Source organism: Myotis daubentonii, chromosome 13 (genome assembly GCF_963259705.1).
Source record: "Myotis daubentonii chromosome 13, mMyoDau2.1, whole genome shotgun sequence".
NCBI lineage: Eukaryota > Metazoa > Chordata > Mammalia > Chiroptera > Vespertilionidae > Myotis > Myotis daubentonii.
Genome location: NC_081852.1, coordinates 35,249,912 through 35,270,407, shown reverse-complemented (window position 1 = coordinate 35,270,407; position 20,496 = coordinate 35,249,912). Strand labels below are relative to the sequence as shown.

General features: G+C 39.2%; 1 protein-coding gene across 2 annotated transcripts in view; it reads left to right on the top strand.

Moving 5' to 3' along the window:
* Positions 1 to 20,496, top strand: part of PRKG1 (protein kinase cGMP-dependent 1) — a 1,080,615-nt gene that overhangs the window by 708,267 nt on the left and 351,852 nt on the right. For both annotated transcript variants that reach the window (XM_059662699.1, XM_059662698.1), the window contains exon 4: positions 13,604 to 13,709. In XM_059662699.1, the coding sequence (XP_059518682.1) occupies positions 13,604 to 13,709 (106 nt within the window). The remainder of the gene's footprint in view (positions 1 to 13,603; positions 13,710 to 20,496) is intronic.

Sequence of the window (20,496 nt, the reverse complement as noted above, 5' to 3'; positions counted from 1 at the left end):
GTTAGGGCCATTCCCTTTGTCTTTACAATGACCTTTTTTTTTTTAGATTCTTTTATTTATTTTCTTTCCTCAGATCTACCTGGACTTTTTTTTTCTTTATTGATTAAGGTATTACAAACGTGTCTTTATCCCCCCATTGTCCCCTCAGCCCTGCCCTCACCCTCTGTTGTCTGCATCCATCACTTATGTTTATATGCATGCATACAAGTCCTTTGGTTGATCTACATTGACTCTTAATCACCAACCCTGTGAATTCTAAATACTGGTTTAGTTCTGCCCTTGACAAGTCAAAAGGAATTGCCTCTTAATCAGCCAGAAACATTATGTGGTAGATTGATTCAAATTTAGCTTGAGATGGAATAACTGAGGCTATTATCATCAAATTAAAGAAGTGAGTATATAAATAAAGAGAAAAAGGAAAGCAAGTTTGCTGGTACTTGAGAACAAGGTCTGTATCTTGTTTATTTTTGTATTACAAGTGGCTAGTATACTTCTTGGCATGTAAATGATCTCAATAAATGCCTGTAGAATGTTTGTAATAAGTGTCTCCCAACTCTTGATTCCAGGCGAGCCCTAAACAGCTCCATTGAATTTATTTATAGTCTAATAAACTCATCAAATATTTTAGGAGAGGTAATGAGTTTTCCCTTTCTCTTAGCCAGACTGAATATCCTCAGTTTCTTTACTTTTTTTCACAGATTGTTTCACAGATTGAAAAACATCACTGTTCTCATTGTGAACTATGATACTGATATAACTTAGGTACATGAGTAACTATAAAGCCAGGCACGAAGGAGGCACAGTCAGAAGGTTGTACAAATAGGGAGAGAGTCGGGTGGGGGGCGGAAGGGGGAATTCTAGCTGGGGTAAGTGAACTGGAAAGTCTTTATGGAGAAAGTGGCCTTTGAAATGGGTCTTGATGGGCTACTTTGTCCAAGTGGAGGAAAATAATTGGAGCAAAGAGCTGAAGGAAGGGTCGATTTAGAAACTGAACATTAGAACCATTGGATGAGATAAAAGGTACGTATCAGAGATTGTGAGAGAGGAAGTTAGAAAGGTACTTTGAAAATGAATATGGATTAAATGTGAAGATGGAGAAGTCTTGCTTTATTTATTGGCTATAGGGAGGCATGGAATGTTTTATAGGCAGAATAACTGGATTAGCATAGGGCTAGTTAGCATAGAGATCAATCTTGTGGGACTGATTAGAGTAGCTAATCCATTTCTTAACTGTGCTTCTGTCAGTAGCTCACAAAGTGATTCTGTGATCTTTACTGTACTTCAATAGGCTGAACCCAGAGCATCTTCGTCTTCATGGGTCTACTATTATCTGAGGGTCTTTTGGTTCCTCCTCTCATTCTTGGTCCCTAATTTGTATCTAAGTTACACAGAAAGTCACTTATTTTCTATAGGCTTATCCCCTATTTCTTTCTGCTCCTTTTCCTAACATATCTGATCTTTGCTTCATGTCTGGGTTGTTTCAGAGAACCTAAGTTGTTTGATTGGTTGATTTGTTTGTTTATGTATTTTTACATTTGTTTTTCTCATTTCTACACCCCTCCCTCCAACCCTCAGACTCCACTACCAACTTTTCTAGAGCTAGGTGTCTACAAGTTTCTAATTAATTGCATGTTGTTGTAACAGATGTAAGACAGTACAGCTTACTGTTGTAAACAAGGACTGCAAGGAGAAATACTGGGATACTTAGGGAATTCTCTGCTCCCACAGCTCATTTTGCATCCCCAGAACCTGTTACTAATCAGGACTTAGTTTTTGGTGTTCATGGGCTGTGGGCAACAGGAAGGGAGACATGATTAGAGTTCTTCAGGAGTCAAACTTTCTCCAGCACATCCTCACATTTATCTCTGCTGCCCTTGGCGACTGCTGTCAGCTGGACTCAGGATGGGACACATGGCTTTCACTTTTAAAGATGACTTCTTGAACAGCACTGGGAGTTCCCACTCATAAAAATTGGAGCCTGAGGAATGAAGCTCAATGCTGCTTGAGCTTTTCCACTGAGGGCCACCTAATGACAGAAGGTGGCTCCTGGTAACTGGAGGTTAGGAAGGGGAGTATGCTAGGCCTGACTTGCTGATGTGATCCAGGGGAGGGTGAGGTGGGATAGAAGGTTGTGATGAGAAGACCATTTCTTAAAGCCTCCCCTTACATCAAAATCTTGGGTAAAATTTGCAGCCCACTTATGCTTTAAGTTTAAGAAATCTTCATCTCAATTCCTAAAGTCACATTTATATTCCCCCTTTCTCCTGTGGTTTCTGAGGATTTAATGACTATTAGTAGGGCGGAGAGATGGGCCAGAACAATGGAGTGAGGAAAGGATATTCTGAGCCCAGTTTCAGAAGCATGCACTAGTAACGAGAACAGAGGCTTTGGAGCCAGAGTGAAACTGAGTCTTCCAATTATTACACATGTGACCTGGGCAGTCACTTAGCTGCTCTGAGACTCATTCTCCATATCGATAGAAAGGGGATAAGAATGTCTCATGCGATGAATATAGGTTAAATAGATAGAAATGCAACAGACATAAAATTCTTGTCTTACCGTATAGTAAACAAATGTTCAATCTGTGGTACCCAAGATAATGTCCTTTATTATCGTAACTGTACTAAAATACATGACTATCCATTTGGCTCTTCCAGTATCTTTAATATTTGAAAGTAAATTTACACTTTAAAATCATACGCTAGCTGACATTTTGATATGCTCCAAAAGTCACCACTTGGTCTTATCAGTTACATTGTACAAGATAGGAAGCCAAGGAGAATTTAGAGAAAGAACTACTTCACGTCTGTCGGCTTCATTACAGGGCAGTTCACTACCCCACATCCTGTCAAATATATGAACGTCATGACAATGCTGATAGTGACTCTTCTACTAAGCTGATGATAAAGATTATTTTTGTGTGGATTTCCAATTTTACAATCAGCCCTTTTCATAGACTCTCTCTCTCTCTCTCTCTCTCTCTCTCTCTCTCTCTCTCTATATATATATATATATATATATATATATATATATATATATACTTAAGGAGATAACTTTCCTAGGTAAGAAAGGTTAAAATATAGCCCCATACAACAGTGAGGCAATTTGCACAATGCAGACATCAGCATGCTCTAGATGCGGTGTAAACAGAAAATGGCTCTTCTGATTATGAAGCATTTGTCTCAGAACATTCTGGCAGTTGGAACTTGGCTTTGGGCTAACATATGCCTTCGTACTGTTGGGAAGCAGTTGGCAGCTTCATGGATCTTCTCAAATATCTGAGTCAATCAAAGATGACTCAAGCATCAAGAAATGGGGTGGGCGTGGGGGTTAAAATACAGTTTCTGGAATTCCTGGGCATAAAGTGCCTTATGGTATGAGCTGGCTCTCTTTCCCATTGAAGGGGAAGTAGGTAAGTCAGCTCATGACACCTATCCTTGTGCTTCCTCCTGTGCTAAGCCTTCAGAAGCTTCTAGTCTGTTTAGGTAAAGTTGGATCAGCAGAACGTTTCAAATGAGACCCACCTCCTGCCTGAGAATGTTCCTCCGGAGAACAGGATCTGACTTGGGGACGAATGTTATTCTGGAGTCCTTGTCAGAAAACTTCACTAATGTTCCACTGTGCAGACTCAGCTCAAACCCAAAACCAGGTCTTCCTGAGAGATTGTGAAGGTCGATGGTGATTCTCCAGTGAAGGAGAAGAGTACAGGCTGATTTTATTTAGATACAATGTTTGACACACCTATAAGTTTTGTTTAGAAAATACCTGATTAGCTCATACTTTGTGCCATCCTAGGGATAAGAGAGGCATGTGAAGAAATGATTATGTGTTATGAGTATTGCTATTCTAGAGCAGCACTGACCAATGGAAATGTAATGTGATATATGTAATTACAAATTTTGTGATCACATTAACGAAATTAAAAGAGCCCTGGCCAGTATGGGTCAGTTGGTTGGATCATTGTCCCATAAACCAAAAGGTTGTGGGTCCGATTCCCCAGTCAGGGCACATACCTAGGTTGGGATTCAAACCCTGGTCAAGGCACATACAGGAGGCAACCGGTCGGTGTTTCTTTCTCTCTCTCTCCCACTCTCCCCGCCTCCCCCCCTCTCCCCACTGCCCTTCCTTTCTCTCTAAAATCAGTAAATATATCCATGGTTGAAATGGCTGAGGATCAATATATATTGGTTACTTTTCTGAAGAACAGCTGTACCATTTCCCACAGTGTTTATATCATTTTATGTCCCACCAGCAATGCACAAGAGTTCTAATGTCTTCACATTCTTGTCAACATTTGTTATTTTCCAATTTTTTTTTAAAGAATAGTCATCATAATGGGTGTGAAGTGGTAGCTTGATGTAGTTTTGATTTGCATTTTCCTAATGTTTAACGGTGTTACATAATTTTTCATGCCCTTATTGGCCATTTAAATAGTTTTTTGATTAATTTTTGTAAAAGGAAAATTTGTCCCCAAAACATAAAATTTACTTGGCTGATGCTTGATGATTGTTAATTTTCATCTTTGCCTCTTTAATATTTCCAAAGTTGTCTGTGTGTCAAGGTGTCTATCATGTCACCGAAAGCATCCTAATACATTTATTTCTAGAGTGCAAGTATCTGTTGGACCAAGTGATTCCAGAATGTTAATATAAACTTCTTTATTATGGCAAGAATAGTTTTAAAAGTATGAGGAAGTAGTTTGAGGTTATAGTGTCATATTTATAACATAGAAGTAAAAGAAAATGACTCATTTTGTTCATTATAAATCACTTAGGTTAGCTTATGATATGTATGGGTTTTGAACTTAAAAATTGGCAGTTGTTTGCATATACATACACTTAACCAACTGTACTTTTGAATAATATGAATGGAGTACTCATCTCACTATTTTATTTATATTTCTAAGCTAGAAAGTTGGGTGTTTGGGTCAAATTTTCTCTCCCTGACATTTCCTGTCAATTCAAAATCTTCCAGACCTTTCAAATCCATCCATCTCTGTAGCTTCATTGCCACTATGAAAGTCCACCCACTTGGATAATTAGAAGAGCCTGCAAAGATCTCTCTTTTTAGCTCTATCTTTTTATTTGTATCTCCTTATACCTCTGTCTCTCCCTTATTCCCCTTAATCCTGTTCTCTTTCAGTGCACCATTAGACCACTGCTAATATATATATTCCCTAAAGTAAATTACCTATTCTAAAACTTCGGTGTCCACTCCACACTGACCTCAGGATCAAATCCTGACTCCACACCAAGGACACAGGGATCATTTGTGCTTTCCTCATCTCTCCAGTTTCACCTGGACCTCCTGCCCGCCTCTGCACTGCAGCCTCCCTGGACTTTCAATTTCACCTGAGTCACCTTTCCTTCACACACACAGGGACCAGATCCCTCGTCCTGGAAAGCCCTGTGCTGGTAGTGGTGATGGAGGAAACGTAAACATGATCTATCAACTCCCTTTGCACACTTAGTCCTGGATCCAGGTCTGAGAGGGCCCTGCTGGATGCAGTGTTAACCCCCCGATCTGCTAAATGTGGGGATCTTAGGCAATCCTGGTTAGTGGGGAGGGCTAGGAATAGTCAGAGAACTCAGCAAAGTGGCGATTTACGGAATAAGTATTATTTATTAACAATTTGCATGCCCCTATGGATGCAGGTGAGCTAAGTATCACCCCATCAGCCCAGGCCTTAGGAATCTCACTGCCTCCTTCCCTGGGGACATCCTGTCTCCAGGTCTTGCCTAGAGCAGGGGCTCTTAATCTTGTGGTGCCATGGATCTCCTTGTCACTCTGGTGAAGCATCTGGACCCCTTTAAGAATGATGCTTTTAAAAGTTTAAAATAAAATACCTAGGACTACAAAGGAAGCCATTTATATTGAAATGTAGTGATAGAGCATTTAACAATTAATTGTGATAAAACAACATATTAAGAAAGATCTAGCCGAAACCGGTTTGGCTCAGTGGATAGAGCGTCGGCCTGCGGACTGAAAGGTCCCAGGTTCAATTCCGGTCAAGGGCATGTACCTGGCTTGCGGGCATATCCCCCGTAGGAGATGTGCAGGAGGCAGCTGATCGATGTTTCTCTCTCATCGATGTTTCTAACTCTCTATCCCTCTCCCTTCCTCTCTGTAAAAAATCAATAAAATATATATTTAAAAAAAAAAAGAAAGATCTAGAGGTAGGTCTAGTAGCCACCATAATTTCCAAATCTGTGTAAATTATGCTTAATATATCTGCAACAAACGTATGATGATATAAAAGCAGCCATGGATTCTGTTGGTGGCAAATGACTACAGTGGTTTATTGCCTACAGTTATAATAAAAAGAAATGCTAAATTTGAGGAATAGGGTAGTAAAAATCAAGATGATGCTATTCCACCTCAGATTCACAAATCCCTCGAGTCCCATCCACAGACTCCTTGGGGCTCTGTGGATCCCGTTTGTCTCAGTTAAGGCTGTTATAACAAATACCCTAGTCTGGGTAGCTTAAACAACACACACTTCCAAAGATTTGGAGGCTTGAAGATCAAAATCGGAGTGCTCCTATGGTCCAGTAATTGGGAAGAGCTGCCTTCCTGCTTATATCCTCACATGGTCTCTTCTTGGTATGTGTGCAGAAACACCAATTCCCCCAAGACCTCATCTAGACCTAATGACCTCCTATGATACTGTGACTTGTAATCAAAAATAGAGGATGGGTGGAGGTGGAAGAGGGTGCCGGGAGCCGGTCCATCCTTGTTTTTCAAGGGATCTGGCATATATGGCATACTGTTCTTAATATGTTTGCTCACCTTCTTGGCACTATGTGTTTTAACCAAGGTCACCTCTCTGAGAAAGGTTGTTTCCCCAGGTAGGGATTTTCCCCTGAAGTTAGGGAGGGAATAAAACCCCTTAACTAAGTGCCAGGCGGGTAATAACTAAGTGCCAGGCGGGTAATTAATCACTTTAACTACGGAACAATCATGCTTAAGCTACATAATCTTTACTCCCTGGAATGGAGATAAGAAACGCCCTAACCTTTGGAATAGAGATTGATAGGATTGTAATCAACTGGTATAAATACAGATGTAACAAGACAACAGGGCACAGAACCTAGACACAGAACCTAGACACAGAACCTACACAGAACCTAGAGACAGAAGAACTTCGACAGAGAGAACATGGCAAAAGATCCTGGACAGAAACTGGCCACAGAACCTAGAGACAGAACCTAGCGAGAGAACCTGGCTAAAGAACCTAGAGACAGAACCTGGCTACAGAACCTGGATAGAACATGGCAAGAGAACCTGACTAGAACCTGGTGACTAAACCTGGCTGGAGAACCTGGCTGGAGAACCTAGCAAGAGAACATGGACACAGAACTTGGCTGGAGATCCTGGACAGAACCAAGCGAGGGAGAACTGGCCACAGAACCTGGCTGGAGATCCTAACCAGAACTTCGCTGGAGAACCAGACCAGAACTTGGCTGGAGATCCTGGCTAGGCTGCTGATCAACTGAATGCTGTCTCCGTGTCATTCCTTCTTCGCCGACTCCATCCATATCTTTGGGGACCCCTGGACCTGCTGGGGTTGGACCCCAGCAAGAGGGCATAGAGCGGATAAATGGTGGTGGAAAAAAATAATTTTTTAAAAGAATGTGTGTGTGTGTGTGTGTGTGTGTGTGTGTGTGTGTGTAGTATAATCACTCCAATCCTGTTTCTGGCATTGAGCTCCAAAAAGCCTTGGAATTTCCTAAGATGAAAGCTGCAAAGTGTCTCTTGTGATGTTAATGAGTTGACTTTTGGACTCCACTTAAAGTGTGTGTGTGTGTGTATGGGGTGTGGTATTTGCTAGGAAAGCAAACTATGTGATTAGAGCAGTGGTTCTCAACCTTCCTAATGCAGAGACCTTTTAATACAGTTCCTCATGTTGTGGTGACCCCCAATTTCATTGCTACAAATTGAACATAATGAAAGCATAGTGATTAATCACAAAAACAATATGTAATTATATATGTGTTTTCCGATGGTCTTAGGCGACCCCTGTGAAAGGGTCGTTCGACCCCCAAAGGGGTCGAGACCCACAGGTTGAGAACCACTGGATTAGAGAGTTTGAAATTTCAACAGGTGCTGGAGGTTGAATCAGACTCCTAAGGCCAATGATTTAATCAACCTTGTCAATGTCATGAAGCACCCATAAAACCCCAACGGACAGGGTTTGGAGAGCTCCAGATTGATGAACACAGAGATTGGGGAGAGAGGTGCTGGAGAAAGTATGGCAAGTCCACACCCCTTCCCACATACCTTGCCCTGAGCATCACTTCCCTCTGGCTGTTCCCGAGTTATATCCTTTTATAATGAACCAGGAATCTAGTAAGTCAAATGTTTCACTGAGTTTTGTGAGCTGCTCTAGCAAATTAATCAAATTCACTGAAGGTGTCCTGGGAGCCTCTGATTTATAGCCAGTCTGTCAGAAGTACAGGTAACAACTCGGCTTTCAACTGGCACCTCTGCAGTGGTAGTGGTGGGAGCAGTCCTAGAGGACTGACCTTTAACCTGTGGAATTGATCCTATTTCTGGGTAGACTGTGTCAGAACTGAGTTGCATTGTAGGACATGCAGCAGGTTGAGAATTGTGTGTTGGCTTGGGGAACCGCTTCCACATTGGAATTTGGACCAGAGCCTATTTATCTCCCCAAAGCCCACCTCCATATACCGTCACAATGGGGATTCAGGCTTTCACTTTCGATTTGGGGGTCGGGGGCACAAACATTTGGTCCATAGTACAGGCAAGGAACCCTGGCTCAGAGGATTCTCTACTACAAAGCCTTTAATCAGCCCTTCTCAGCTCCTCTCCATGGGGAGACTGTGATGCCTTTTCTATGTATTCAGAGTCCCAGATATTTACCCACTCCTGGCACTTACTCTTGATTTGTTTATCTATTAAATTGCACCACAAGGGGGCAACTGTTATCTTAAAGGACCAGAAAGTACAGTGCAAATGGTCTCCATCAGAACCATTCAATTCAGCCAGAGACAACGTGTAAATGAATGGACATGTTTGTGTTCCAGTAAAACTTTTATGGACACTAAAATTTGTTTCATATAATTCTCATGTCACAAAATATTTTTTGTTTTAAAATTTTCAACCACTTGAAATTACCAAACCCATTTTTAGTGGGCTGTTCAAAACCAATCACGGGCCAGATTTGGCATGGACAATACTTTGTTGGTCCCTATGCTGGATCACAAGTAGTTCGGGGGTAGGCACTGTGCATTTGTTTTCTCTCCCTTTATATCGCACCAGTATTGGATGGGTTGCTTATAAAAGAAATAATGGCTAAATTAATATTCAAGTCTGTAAGTGCTTTCTATCCATATATGCGTTCTTAATATTCTTCCAAAATTTGAATTGGACAGCAGATGAATTTTCCAGTGGGAGAATTTAGGCCAGCCCCAGATTTGTGATCTGTCTAGCACAATTTTGTGGTGCCTTCCCCTATAATCCTGCTGTCCCCTAAATGAAGGCCAAGTACTGCCTGTGTTGAAGGTGTTCTTCACATACTCATGCTACTTTGAGATCGCAGAGTAGTGGGAATTTGCATATTTTCTACTGAGTTCAATGTGGCCTTAATCTGAAAACAGTGATACATGTTTCAGCAGAGAATTTTAGATACACACCAGAACAAAACGGAGCATTCCTTCCTAACACTTTCTCTGCTTTATGCCCTTCACACTTACATGTCCACCAACAATAAACATTGTGAACATTACAGGTATTTTATATAGTGCTTATTCCCTATAGAGGGTAATACACCACTTAAGATCAAAGGTCAATGGAGAGATTTTTTAAAAAAATTGTCTTTAAGTTATAGAACCAACGGACTTCCACTCCAGCAGCTGTTTAAGAAGCAAGATGTTAATCACAACTTTAATACAACCACACTTTTGATAACAAGACAAGCTGACTATTAGTCATGCTCTACCACCTATAAAATGCTGACTTGACTAATACATATATTGGCTGAATATAAAAAAGGTTTTGGCATCTTGCTCAAGGTCATGGACAAATCTGAAATCTCATCAAGCTATGTTCATTGTTATGCAAATATACCAAACACTGTTTCACTTAGAGACATTTCAATAACCATGTAAATGGAAATCAGAAGGTAAAATAAAATATTGAATTCTGTGAACTTATTTTTCAAGATTGTTTTTCAACACATGATTATGATATCCTATCAATTCAGTTTAGACTTTTAAAATATATGTGTATATATACATATATATACATACACACACACACACACACACACACACACACACACACATATATATATATATATAAACACACACACACATATATATATATTTTACTGATTTCAGAGAGGGAGGGAGAGAGAGAGAGACAGATAAAAGCATCAATGATAAGAGAATGATTGATCAGCTGCCTCCTGCACACCCGCTACTGGGGATGGAGCCTACAACCCAGGCATGTGCCCTGACCGGGAATAAAACCGTGACCTTCTGAATCATAGGTCGACGTTCAACCACTGAGCCACACCAGCAGGGCCAGTTTAGACTTTTTAATGTAACATTAGAAACCTAGGCTTACATTTTAAAAAAAATTGTATCATGTACATGACATCATGTACATAAAATATATCAATCAACAAATATACTCAATGCTTATTAAATGAACAGCTAATTTCTTGAGGTGGGAGGACATTATAAAAAAAATGAGACCTTTTTCCTGAGGGAATGTACAAATGTATTTGAGGACACGTGATATAGGCATAGCAGAGATAATGAGCAATATCAGTAATGTGCTGAGTTCCTGGAGTGACACAGATAAAAAAAGCTAGAGTAGTCTTTAGAACAGAAAGGTTGTTCTTTAGGTGGGACCAGGGGTGAAGCCTGGCCTTGAAGTGTGAATTCAGACTTAAAATGCTACAGATAGCTTGGTCACAGCATGTACACACACACACACACACACACACACTGCCAAGCCTTTACTCTTATGCTCATTGCTTCTATTCAGTAACACTCTTCTCACTTGACTCCTGAATTTCTGTGGCCTCTCCTTGGTGCTCATCACTCTTTGTTTGAAATTGTGCCTGCACCTGTTACCAGAACAATGTCCCTCACACAGAGCTTTCATCATGCTCTGTCCCCTGGTTTCTGCATAGTTATTTGGCCACACCAGTGCTGGTCTGCATTCTGCTTGACTCGGGTGTCTCTGAATCCAGGTTAGGCCCCTCCTAGCTTAGTGGATCTCAGCTCTCACTGTGATCATATTTATTGGTTGAAGAGCCTATAATAGAAACTTGTGTGTGTGTATATATATATACATATATACACATATACATATATATATACATATATATACATATACATATATATGTATATATATATGGCTGCTAGGAGTATGCGTTGGGAAGTCTTTCTGTGAGGCAACACATTAAAATGTATGTATGTTTTACTTAGACATTCCATTTCGAATCATCCCTTTGAGGTACATTTTTAAAATATATAAAATAGCACACTATTTTTATTGACACTATTTTTAAAATAACAATATCATTTGGTGTATTTGTCCTTTGGAGGGTGGCATTTCTAAACTGCAAATACCTAGAAACCATTAAGAATGATGATAGGGAAAAAAATGATGAGTATAGACAAGTTTGATGTTTTTTGTTCTTTTAAGCATTAAATTTTTTTGATGTACCCATGGTGTAGCCTTTAAAAATTTGGTCTTTTATTTTGTTTGTCTTCTTAAGATCTCTGATAGCTTTTTGTTGTTCATTAAATTAATCCTTGCTTCATTATGACTCGCTTCCAGGGCCTACTTCACATCATGTAGCAACACTGTAGACATCTCAGCCATTTCAGTGTGTCCCACCTCTGCCTGGAGTCCCACTGCCCACACTTACCCCTAGCTGTGTTCTTGTTTATGTACTTTTCTCACCCAGTTACCTTCTGTCCATCTCTCTCCTAGCTCAAGTCCTATCATTTTGTAAGGTTCTACTTCTTATGAATTTTCTCCTGATTTGTCCTAAGTAAGCAGGTATTCTGCAAGGAAGCCTGGGTTTAGCAGAGGGACCAGCATGTGGCTGGAGAACACTTGTGAGATGAGCTTTGCTTTGTGTTGTTTTGTTTATTTTATTTTATTTTTTTAAATTCAGAGAGGAAGGGAGAGGGAGAGAGAGAAACATCAATGATGAGAGAGAATCATCGATTGGCTGCCTCCTGCACACCCCCTACTGGGGATGGAGCCCGCAACCCAGGCATGTGCCCTTGACCGGAATCGAACCCAGGACCCTTCAGTTCGCAGGCCAATGCTCTATCCACTAAGCCAATCCAGCTAGGGCCGTTTTTTGTTGTTGTTTTTTTCTACTTAACCCTGCACCTTTTTTTCCTCTAATGAAGAGCTGTCCAAGAGGGAAGGGATGTTCTAGTTTTAGCTTCAAATAATTTGCAAGGAAAAATTAGGTAAAGTTCAAAGATAGGGGAGTACAGTATTTCCTTCATTTCCCTCACAGTGGTCAGTGTGTCAGCTACTTCCATCCCCTCCCACAAGGCATGCACATGGCCTAATTACTCTAACATTTTCTCTCATCCCTTACCCCCAAATCTTGATCCATTGCATTGTCAGGGCTTAGTATGAGAAGATGAAGATGAAAAATTACATTTCCTTATTTTTCTACATTCAGCTCATTAAACTATATCCTGGCTCCCTTTAGTGGCCTTGCTCTCTACCCCTGGTATGATACATGAATTGACTTTCTTTAGTTCACGTGGTAACTTAAAACATTTTGTTATGAAAATTTGCAAACATACATAAAAATGGAGAGAATAGTTAAATAAGCCTCTTGCATACCCATTAAACAGATTCAGTTACCAAGATTTTTAATGTACCTTCTTTTAAAATTGAAGTTTATGTTGATATATTGTTCTGTTACACTATAACATCTAAAATTTGAGTCTTCATCAGGCGCTTAATAGATCAAATGGTGAAACTCTGTGGTGTTCAGCTTTAATATTTAATTATTAATTGTCAAGGACTGTGGTACAGAAGAGTAAAAATTAAAATTCAACAAACATATCTAATATAACTTTATGTGGTAACTTTAGGCACAGGTTATCATTTGTAAAAAGAGTTGTGCAGAAATCATTGTATAAAATTATTTGTATTATATTAACTTTACCCCTTAGCAAGAAAATTGAATTTTGCATCTACTTTTTACAATTAAAATATGGTCCTATGAGTCATGAAAATCATTCTGGGGAATTACCAGGGAGTGCTATTACTTGTAAACCTCTCCATGTGATTTCCTTCATATATATTTGTGAAATTACTAAATATTTTCAATGTGTACTTAGGCATTCTCATTCCTGAAGGACATAGAGCAAGAGGAAACTTCCTCTTAGACATTAATATGAGTATGAAAAATTATGAAGTGCATTTTGCTCATAAGAAACTTCTTAAAATAGGACAGTGTGCTATTAGCTTTGAATGAAGGTGAGTCATCTTCGTGCCTCTCATGAATAACTCCTCTCTTTTGCAGGATCCAATTCCCAGTTAAAATTCTATAGTTAATTTTTCCCTTTGTTTCCTGTTTCTCCAGCTCTTGTAAATGTGAAGCTCTGGGCTATTGATCGACAATGTTTTCAAACAATAATGATGAGGACTGGACTCATCAAGCATACCGAGTATATGGAATTTCTAAAAAGGTAGGATGCTTTCTTTTCTCTTCCTGAGACCATTTAATGTCTTCACAACCCTCTTGTCTGAAATGAAGCACGGGGAAGCCTTTTTGCCTATATCTTGGTCTTCATGGGCTACACATCTGTGGAAGTGCAAGACTTTGCACTGGGCTTCTTGATATTTCTGGTGCTTATTTTCAATAATATGGGGTTAAGTCATGGCTTGAGAGTTTCATTCAACATTCTCTCCTGGAGGAGTGCAGCAAAGGAGAGAAGAGAAACAAATGAGAATGTGCTTGAACAAAAAGGAGTCCGGTCCGTCTTTAATATGCATCAGTTAATATATTCTCCGTGCCACTTCTAAGGCAACCCACACTGTAAGACTGAGTCAGCTCTTGTGTGAATTTCCACATGAAAGGTCAGGTGACTAAGATGGAAAAGTTCCAAAAAGAAGCTTATTATCCTTTAATCTGGAGTTCAATTTCCCAAATTAAATTCATTTTATGTTGAATTCCAGTTCTGAAATATAATACTTATCTTGACGTTATACATTATCATAATAACTCAATATAGTATGGGAACTGGAATAAAAAACAGCTTTTCACTTCTTAGTAATACACTGAGATTCGCTGAAATGCATTTCTTTGTCTCTCGAGTTATTTTAAAGAAAATACTATTTTGTTATTAAAAAGAATATTGACAACTCTGACTTTAAAAATAAAGTCAGAGTTTGAAAACAGAACCATCATTATGTGAGCTAAAAGGAAGTGAATCACCAATTAAGATTTCATTTGGGAGCTAGAATATTAAAGTAGAGCTTTTATATTGGGTGAAGTGATAATTTAAATGGAGTTTAAAAAATCAAGTTTACGTTTTATTTCAATGATACACCTGAAACAATATCTATTCAATTTTTTTAAGATGCAATTTTAATATTCCTTATTTTGGGATTTCTTGTGGTTAACTTATTTCTGATGTTTATATATTTTTTATTTTCACATAAAATTTATTCTATATATTTTCTCTAAAGAGGCAATAAAATTCTAATTTGATGTCAAGTAATAATATATTGAAATATTACTCTATCAATAGGTTGTTGGGATTTTTTCCTCAGTGAGATTGGATGAAACATTTCAAAGGGGAAATGTAAATTTCTGTTTGGAGTTTAGTATAGTGTGCAAGGAATTAAGTTATTCGGGTGCTGTGTGTGTGTGTGAGTGAGTGTCTATGGAAAGAAAGTGAGAGATAATAATACTCATTTTTAAGTCTTAAAGTGCAAGTATTGATTTCTTCTGATGCAGCCCTAATAGAAGAAGATCCCCATTGGTAATCAGTGAAATAGGACAGAGCCCATTGTTTGTCTCAGGTTCCTAAGCATTGGGAGCTTATGAGGTTAGTTTCAGCTCCCACAAGTTTGTTTTCACAAGGAAATTCAAAGAGTATCAGAATTGCCTTGTCTAAATCCAATAAAAACATTTTTAGAGGCACTATTTTAGGAAATGGAGTTTGGAGATGTATCTCTTTTTTAAAGAAAACAAAAACAAAAACTTTATTGATTTCAGAGAGAGGAAGGGAGGGGGAGAGAGAGATGTAAACATCAACTATGAGAGAAAATCGATTGGCTGCCTCCTGCATGCCCCCTATTGGGGATCAAGCCAGCAACCAGGGTATATGCTTTGACCAGGAATCGAACCAGTGACCTCTTGATTCCTGGGTCAATGCTCAACCACTGAGCCGCATTTGGCTGAGCAGAGATTTATCTCTTTTTAAAGTTGACCCTAGATATTGTTTTATTTTTATATTATTCTCAGAGCTGCCTAAATTTGTGTTATTCTGACAATTCAAACCTTAAGCAATAAAAGTTAGTTTCTTGGAGTGAATATTTCTTGTTGGTCAGCTTAGAGCAGGTGGAATTTAACTGGTTGAATTAAAAACAGGTAGGCACTGCCTTTGATGTCACTTTCCATCTGGCTCCTGTGTAAAACACTAAGTCCACATCATTTGTGAATGCCCCCCAGGGCAGGGAGTCCATAGAGGTGATGCAACGGCCATCATTGCCTGGAGCCAGCTTTCATCTTCCTTAAATTATGCCTGTGACCCACTGGTATAACCTTCAATGGCTCACAGGTCCTGTTGAATATGGATAGTCTCATTAGCTAGATATGCAAGCCGGAGCTCCCACAGCCAGTGCCAGCTTGCTTTGTAAGTCTCGTTTCTTCTTTCCTCGGGCAAACCAAACGGTTCCACGTGCCCAGACAGTCCCTGTGCCCTGATATAGCACACTGCCTCTATTGCCTTTTCCACACAGCCTCCCCTCCGCCCGATGTCAATGTTCAAATCTCTCTTCTTTTTAGAGCCAAATAAAAGCTGTCTCTTCAAGGGACAGCGACCTCACTCCACCAAGAAATAACCTCTACCGCCTCTGGAGCTTCGTCTCTGCCATGGCTCTTGCTTTCTGCTTTGTTTTATTACCATCTGACTACTAAACTTATTTCTACTTCCAGATGATCAAGTTTTCCTGACTGGAGCTCTAAGTGTCTTGGTGTTCTGTGGTGCAAAACTTACTGCTTTGCAGATAGGTAGTTGGTAGGATAGTAGGTGCAGGATCAATACATAGTTTGCAGTGCTCAGTGCAAACTAAAAATTCAGGACTCCTTTTTTCAAAAATTTTTAAAAATGATAAGGCTTTGACAGCATAGGATTAAAGCAAGTGTAGGAATCTTCTAAGTGTGGGCTCTGTGCCACTGCACAAGTTTACACTCACAATGCTGAGATAGGAAATAATATTCATTCTTCCTTCACATTTCCAGTTAACTATACTTGCTATCATTTATTTTGTAAGGCTGTTAAGAGAAGGCATAATATCTCCAAAAGAAATAAATGTTAGATATTGTCTAAAATTAAGATGAACAAAATTAATTCAATTTTCTCCCATAACTTTAGCATTGTATCTACTTCCCCATTTGTTATTGATTTTTTTAAAAATGTGCTTACCACTCTTTTATGTGAAATTTTAAAAAAATGTTATATAGCCCTGTCCAGTTTGGCTCAGTGGATAGAGCATCAACCCTTGGACTTAAGGTCTTGGGTTTGATTCCGGTCAAGGGTACATACCTCTGATGTAGGCTCGATCCCCAGCCCTGGTTGGGGGGCACATGTGAGAGGCAACCAATTGATGTGTCTCTCTCACATCAATGTTTCTCTCTCTCTCTCTCTGTCTCTCCTCCTCCCTTCCATCCTCTTTAAAAATCAATGGAAAAATGTCCTCAGGGACGATTAACAAAAATAAATAAAATGTTATGTAGTCAAGTCAATAAACTTTTTTTTATAGCTTCATGTTTAGAAAGGTGAACATCCAACCACTGTAAAAAATATAGACTTAATACTTTAAAGTTCTCTGTAGCAATCTGTATGTAAATGGGGGTATGTGTTTTTCTCTTATGCGCGTCCTAAATACAACTTTCATTTGAATTTTTCTACTAGCGATATCATATACTTTTTATTTTGTTAAAGAATTGAATCCTGTGACACTATCAGAAAAATAAACACTCTAGCAAATGCTATTACAAGTCATCAGAATTCTTTGCAGTAGAGGCCTTTGTTATGCCTGGGATGCCTTCCTAACTGAGGAATTTCAGGGTCCGGCCAAAAGGAGAATGATCCATATTACTGCTCATCTCCCCGCCCCACTCTTTCTTCGTATTTTTCTAACTAAGCAGCAAGTTTGGTTAGAAAGAGGAAAGGGGACACACCGGGCATATTAATATCCTGCCAAAATGGAAGGATTTTTCTTGATTGTCAAAGTCGGTTTTTATTTTCAGTCCAGTGTGTTTACCCATTTTGCAACTACCAGTCATGTGGTCTGGCCCCCTCTTTGCTATGAAATGCCACATCAAACTGTGATTCTGGTTCTTCGATCCTATTTAGTCATTTGTCTTTTGTGCTTGTATTTCACATTCCCTGATGTAAACGCAGATGTTCCTATGCAAGCAGAGCGAAAAATATTCAAAGGGCATTGCTATTAAGTAAGCCATTATTGCTTCAGGTCCAGTAGTGATTTTCCCAGTTGCCAGCATTTTCCATCTTCTTTGGCTACTGAAAAATCCTTTTGTTTTTAAGATGGATTTTGAAAAGTGAGCCAAATAACTGCCAGAGTTAATTTGTGTTGCTTTTGTCTGAACATATTATCTGTGCTGCTGCTGGCACTGGCATCTATACCCAAAAGAGAATTAGAATGCAGCTGTGTGACCACTGAGATGTGCTTATAGGAACTGGGTTTTCTGCTGGCTGAAGACTATGACAATGATGACAATGATGATGAGCCTCTATTTATATTGCTTGCCTCGCTGACAAATTGGAGACAGAGCAAGGGCTTTTTGGAGTGTAAGCTACTCAAGTGATCCTGTTGACCTTCAGTAAATCTTTTCTTTATCCATTAAGAAATCTTGTGGGCCTGGCCTGTGTGGCTAGGTGGTTGAATGTCAACCTATGAATCAGGAGGTTGCTGGTTCGATTACCAGTCAGGGCTCATGCCTGGGTTACAGACTTGATCCCCAGTAGGGGGCATGCAGGAGGCAGTGGATCAATGATTCTCTCTCATCATTGATATTTCTATATCTCTCTCCTTCTGAAATCAATAATAATATATTTAAAGAAATAAATCTTTTGGTAAGGCAGATAATGCTGATGTCATCCTACATAAAACCATTCCGTGACTTCGTATTACTCCTAAGCATAAAGCCTGGGTCTATAGCATTGTCTTCAAAGCCCTTCCTCACCTGGGTACTGCTGACCTCCCAGATTCATCTTGTTGTCTATCTTCTTCCTCGATCTCTCATTGTTCCAGTCACATGGTAGTCTTTCCTTTCCTTGTACACTCCATGCTCCTTCCCAGCAGAGAGCATCCTGGAGGATTTCTCTCCCTTTGAATGAATGTGTTTCCAAAGGTGATTATGGTGTAACACACCAGGTATACCTGCTGCAGGAAAAAAAAAAAAAAAAGGAGTTGAGCCCTGGTGGGGTAATTCAGTTGGTTAGAGCATTGTCCCAATACACCAAGGTTGTGGGTCTGATCCCAGCAGTCAGGGCACACACAAGAATCAATCAATGAGTGCATTAATAAGTAGAACAACAAAGATGGATGTCTGTCTGTCTCTCTCTCTCTTTGCTTCTCTCTCTCTCTCTGTCTCTCTGTCTCTCTCTCTCTCTCTCAAATCAATCAGTCAATAACAAATAAAACAGAATCAAATGTCTCTCAAAAGAATTTTAAATTTCTGATTTCCATTCCTTGATTGAAAGAGGCATTGATAATATTAACCATCAAATTTCTCAACTATATTTTCCACAAGTATAATTTTAATGTTTGGAGATCTTGAAGGTCTTTGGCTCACAGCTGACTCTGCAACCATTAAAGAACTTGGAGGTATTTTTTAATTTTAATACTACCAGTCATGTGGTTTAACCTGCTTTAGGCAGAAGGGTGGATCTTCTCCGGAAAGCCCCTAATCACTGGATGCTAATTTATAAGGAAAATTAATGTCCCCTGTGAGGGCCTCACTCAGCAGCATCCACTTGCAAGAAGTCAGGTTGAGTGGGCCTTTGGTGAATCATGGAGCTGCTGTGGCCATTCCTCCTCCTGCCACGCTCCCTTGTTGAAAGCCCTGCTACATTTTGGTGCTGTGTAAAGTTTCCTTATTCCTTATTTCATCTCTTGAGAATAAGCTTTAAACTTAGTTTGTTCTTCCCCTTTATTCTCTCAAACAATCATACTTTCATATGCACCTGACATATCTTTAATATGCTACCTACTTGTATATATAAGAAAAATAAGTGATAGCTCTATAGTATGACTTTGTTATTAAAACTTCATGATATAATTTTGATATCAACATGGCCCTCACTATGAGAATAATTTCATTTTGGGTTTATTATGACTTCTGCTTGTAGTCTAGGCTAACAAAGTTTCCTGAAACTTCTCTGTGATTACTTTTACATTTTTTTCTTATCTGGCAATTCTGGCCACAACCTGTCACTAGCAGGGGCCGATGATGTGTCCTCACCTCTGTGGTCTGATCCTTCATCAGGATTAAAGAGTTTTATATTTGAAAAAATCTAAGATATGATGCAGTTTAATCTCTGTGCACATATTATAGCTGAAGCAGCTGAGTCTCAGAGAAGCCAAAATAAGAGCATACTTAGTTAGAAACAGAATTTAGACTAGAACTTGGATCCGGATTTCCAGGCTCCACATCCTACACACCTGCAGTCAAGTTCACAGTTTGTATTCTAACGGAAGTTCCTCCCTATTGTAAACTTCATGTGAGAAGGGGTTAGCAATATTTTCTTTTTTGCTCTCTACAGATGTAACTTACTTATGTTGTTAATTTGATATTACATAAACTTTTTTTCTATATTCTGTATGCTTTTACTTTCAATCTTGGAATAATGAAATTCCCTAACCCCTTGCAAGTTTGTCCCTCTCTACTTCAATTTGAAAACCTAAGAACTTAATTTTCTTATAACTTAACCCAACAGATTACCTTTTTCCTGAGATTTATATTTTATTTTACTCCATTTTTATAAAAGTATAGTCAAGTGCAGATTTAGAGTTAATTGAGTAGAATACAAAGTTGTAAGGGGTATGAGAGATCACTTACTTCACTAATGAGAAAACTGAGGCCTAGATTGGTTATGGGAGTTGCCCAACATCACATTGAAGATTGGTGATGTAATGATTCAGCTCTCTGCTCCCAGGTAAAACTGAAATTGGGCCATCCTAGAATGTCAACTGTCTTTTGTTCAAAATCTCCATGGT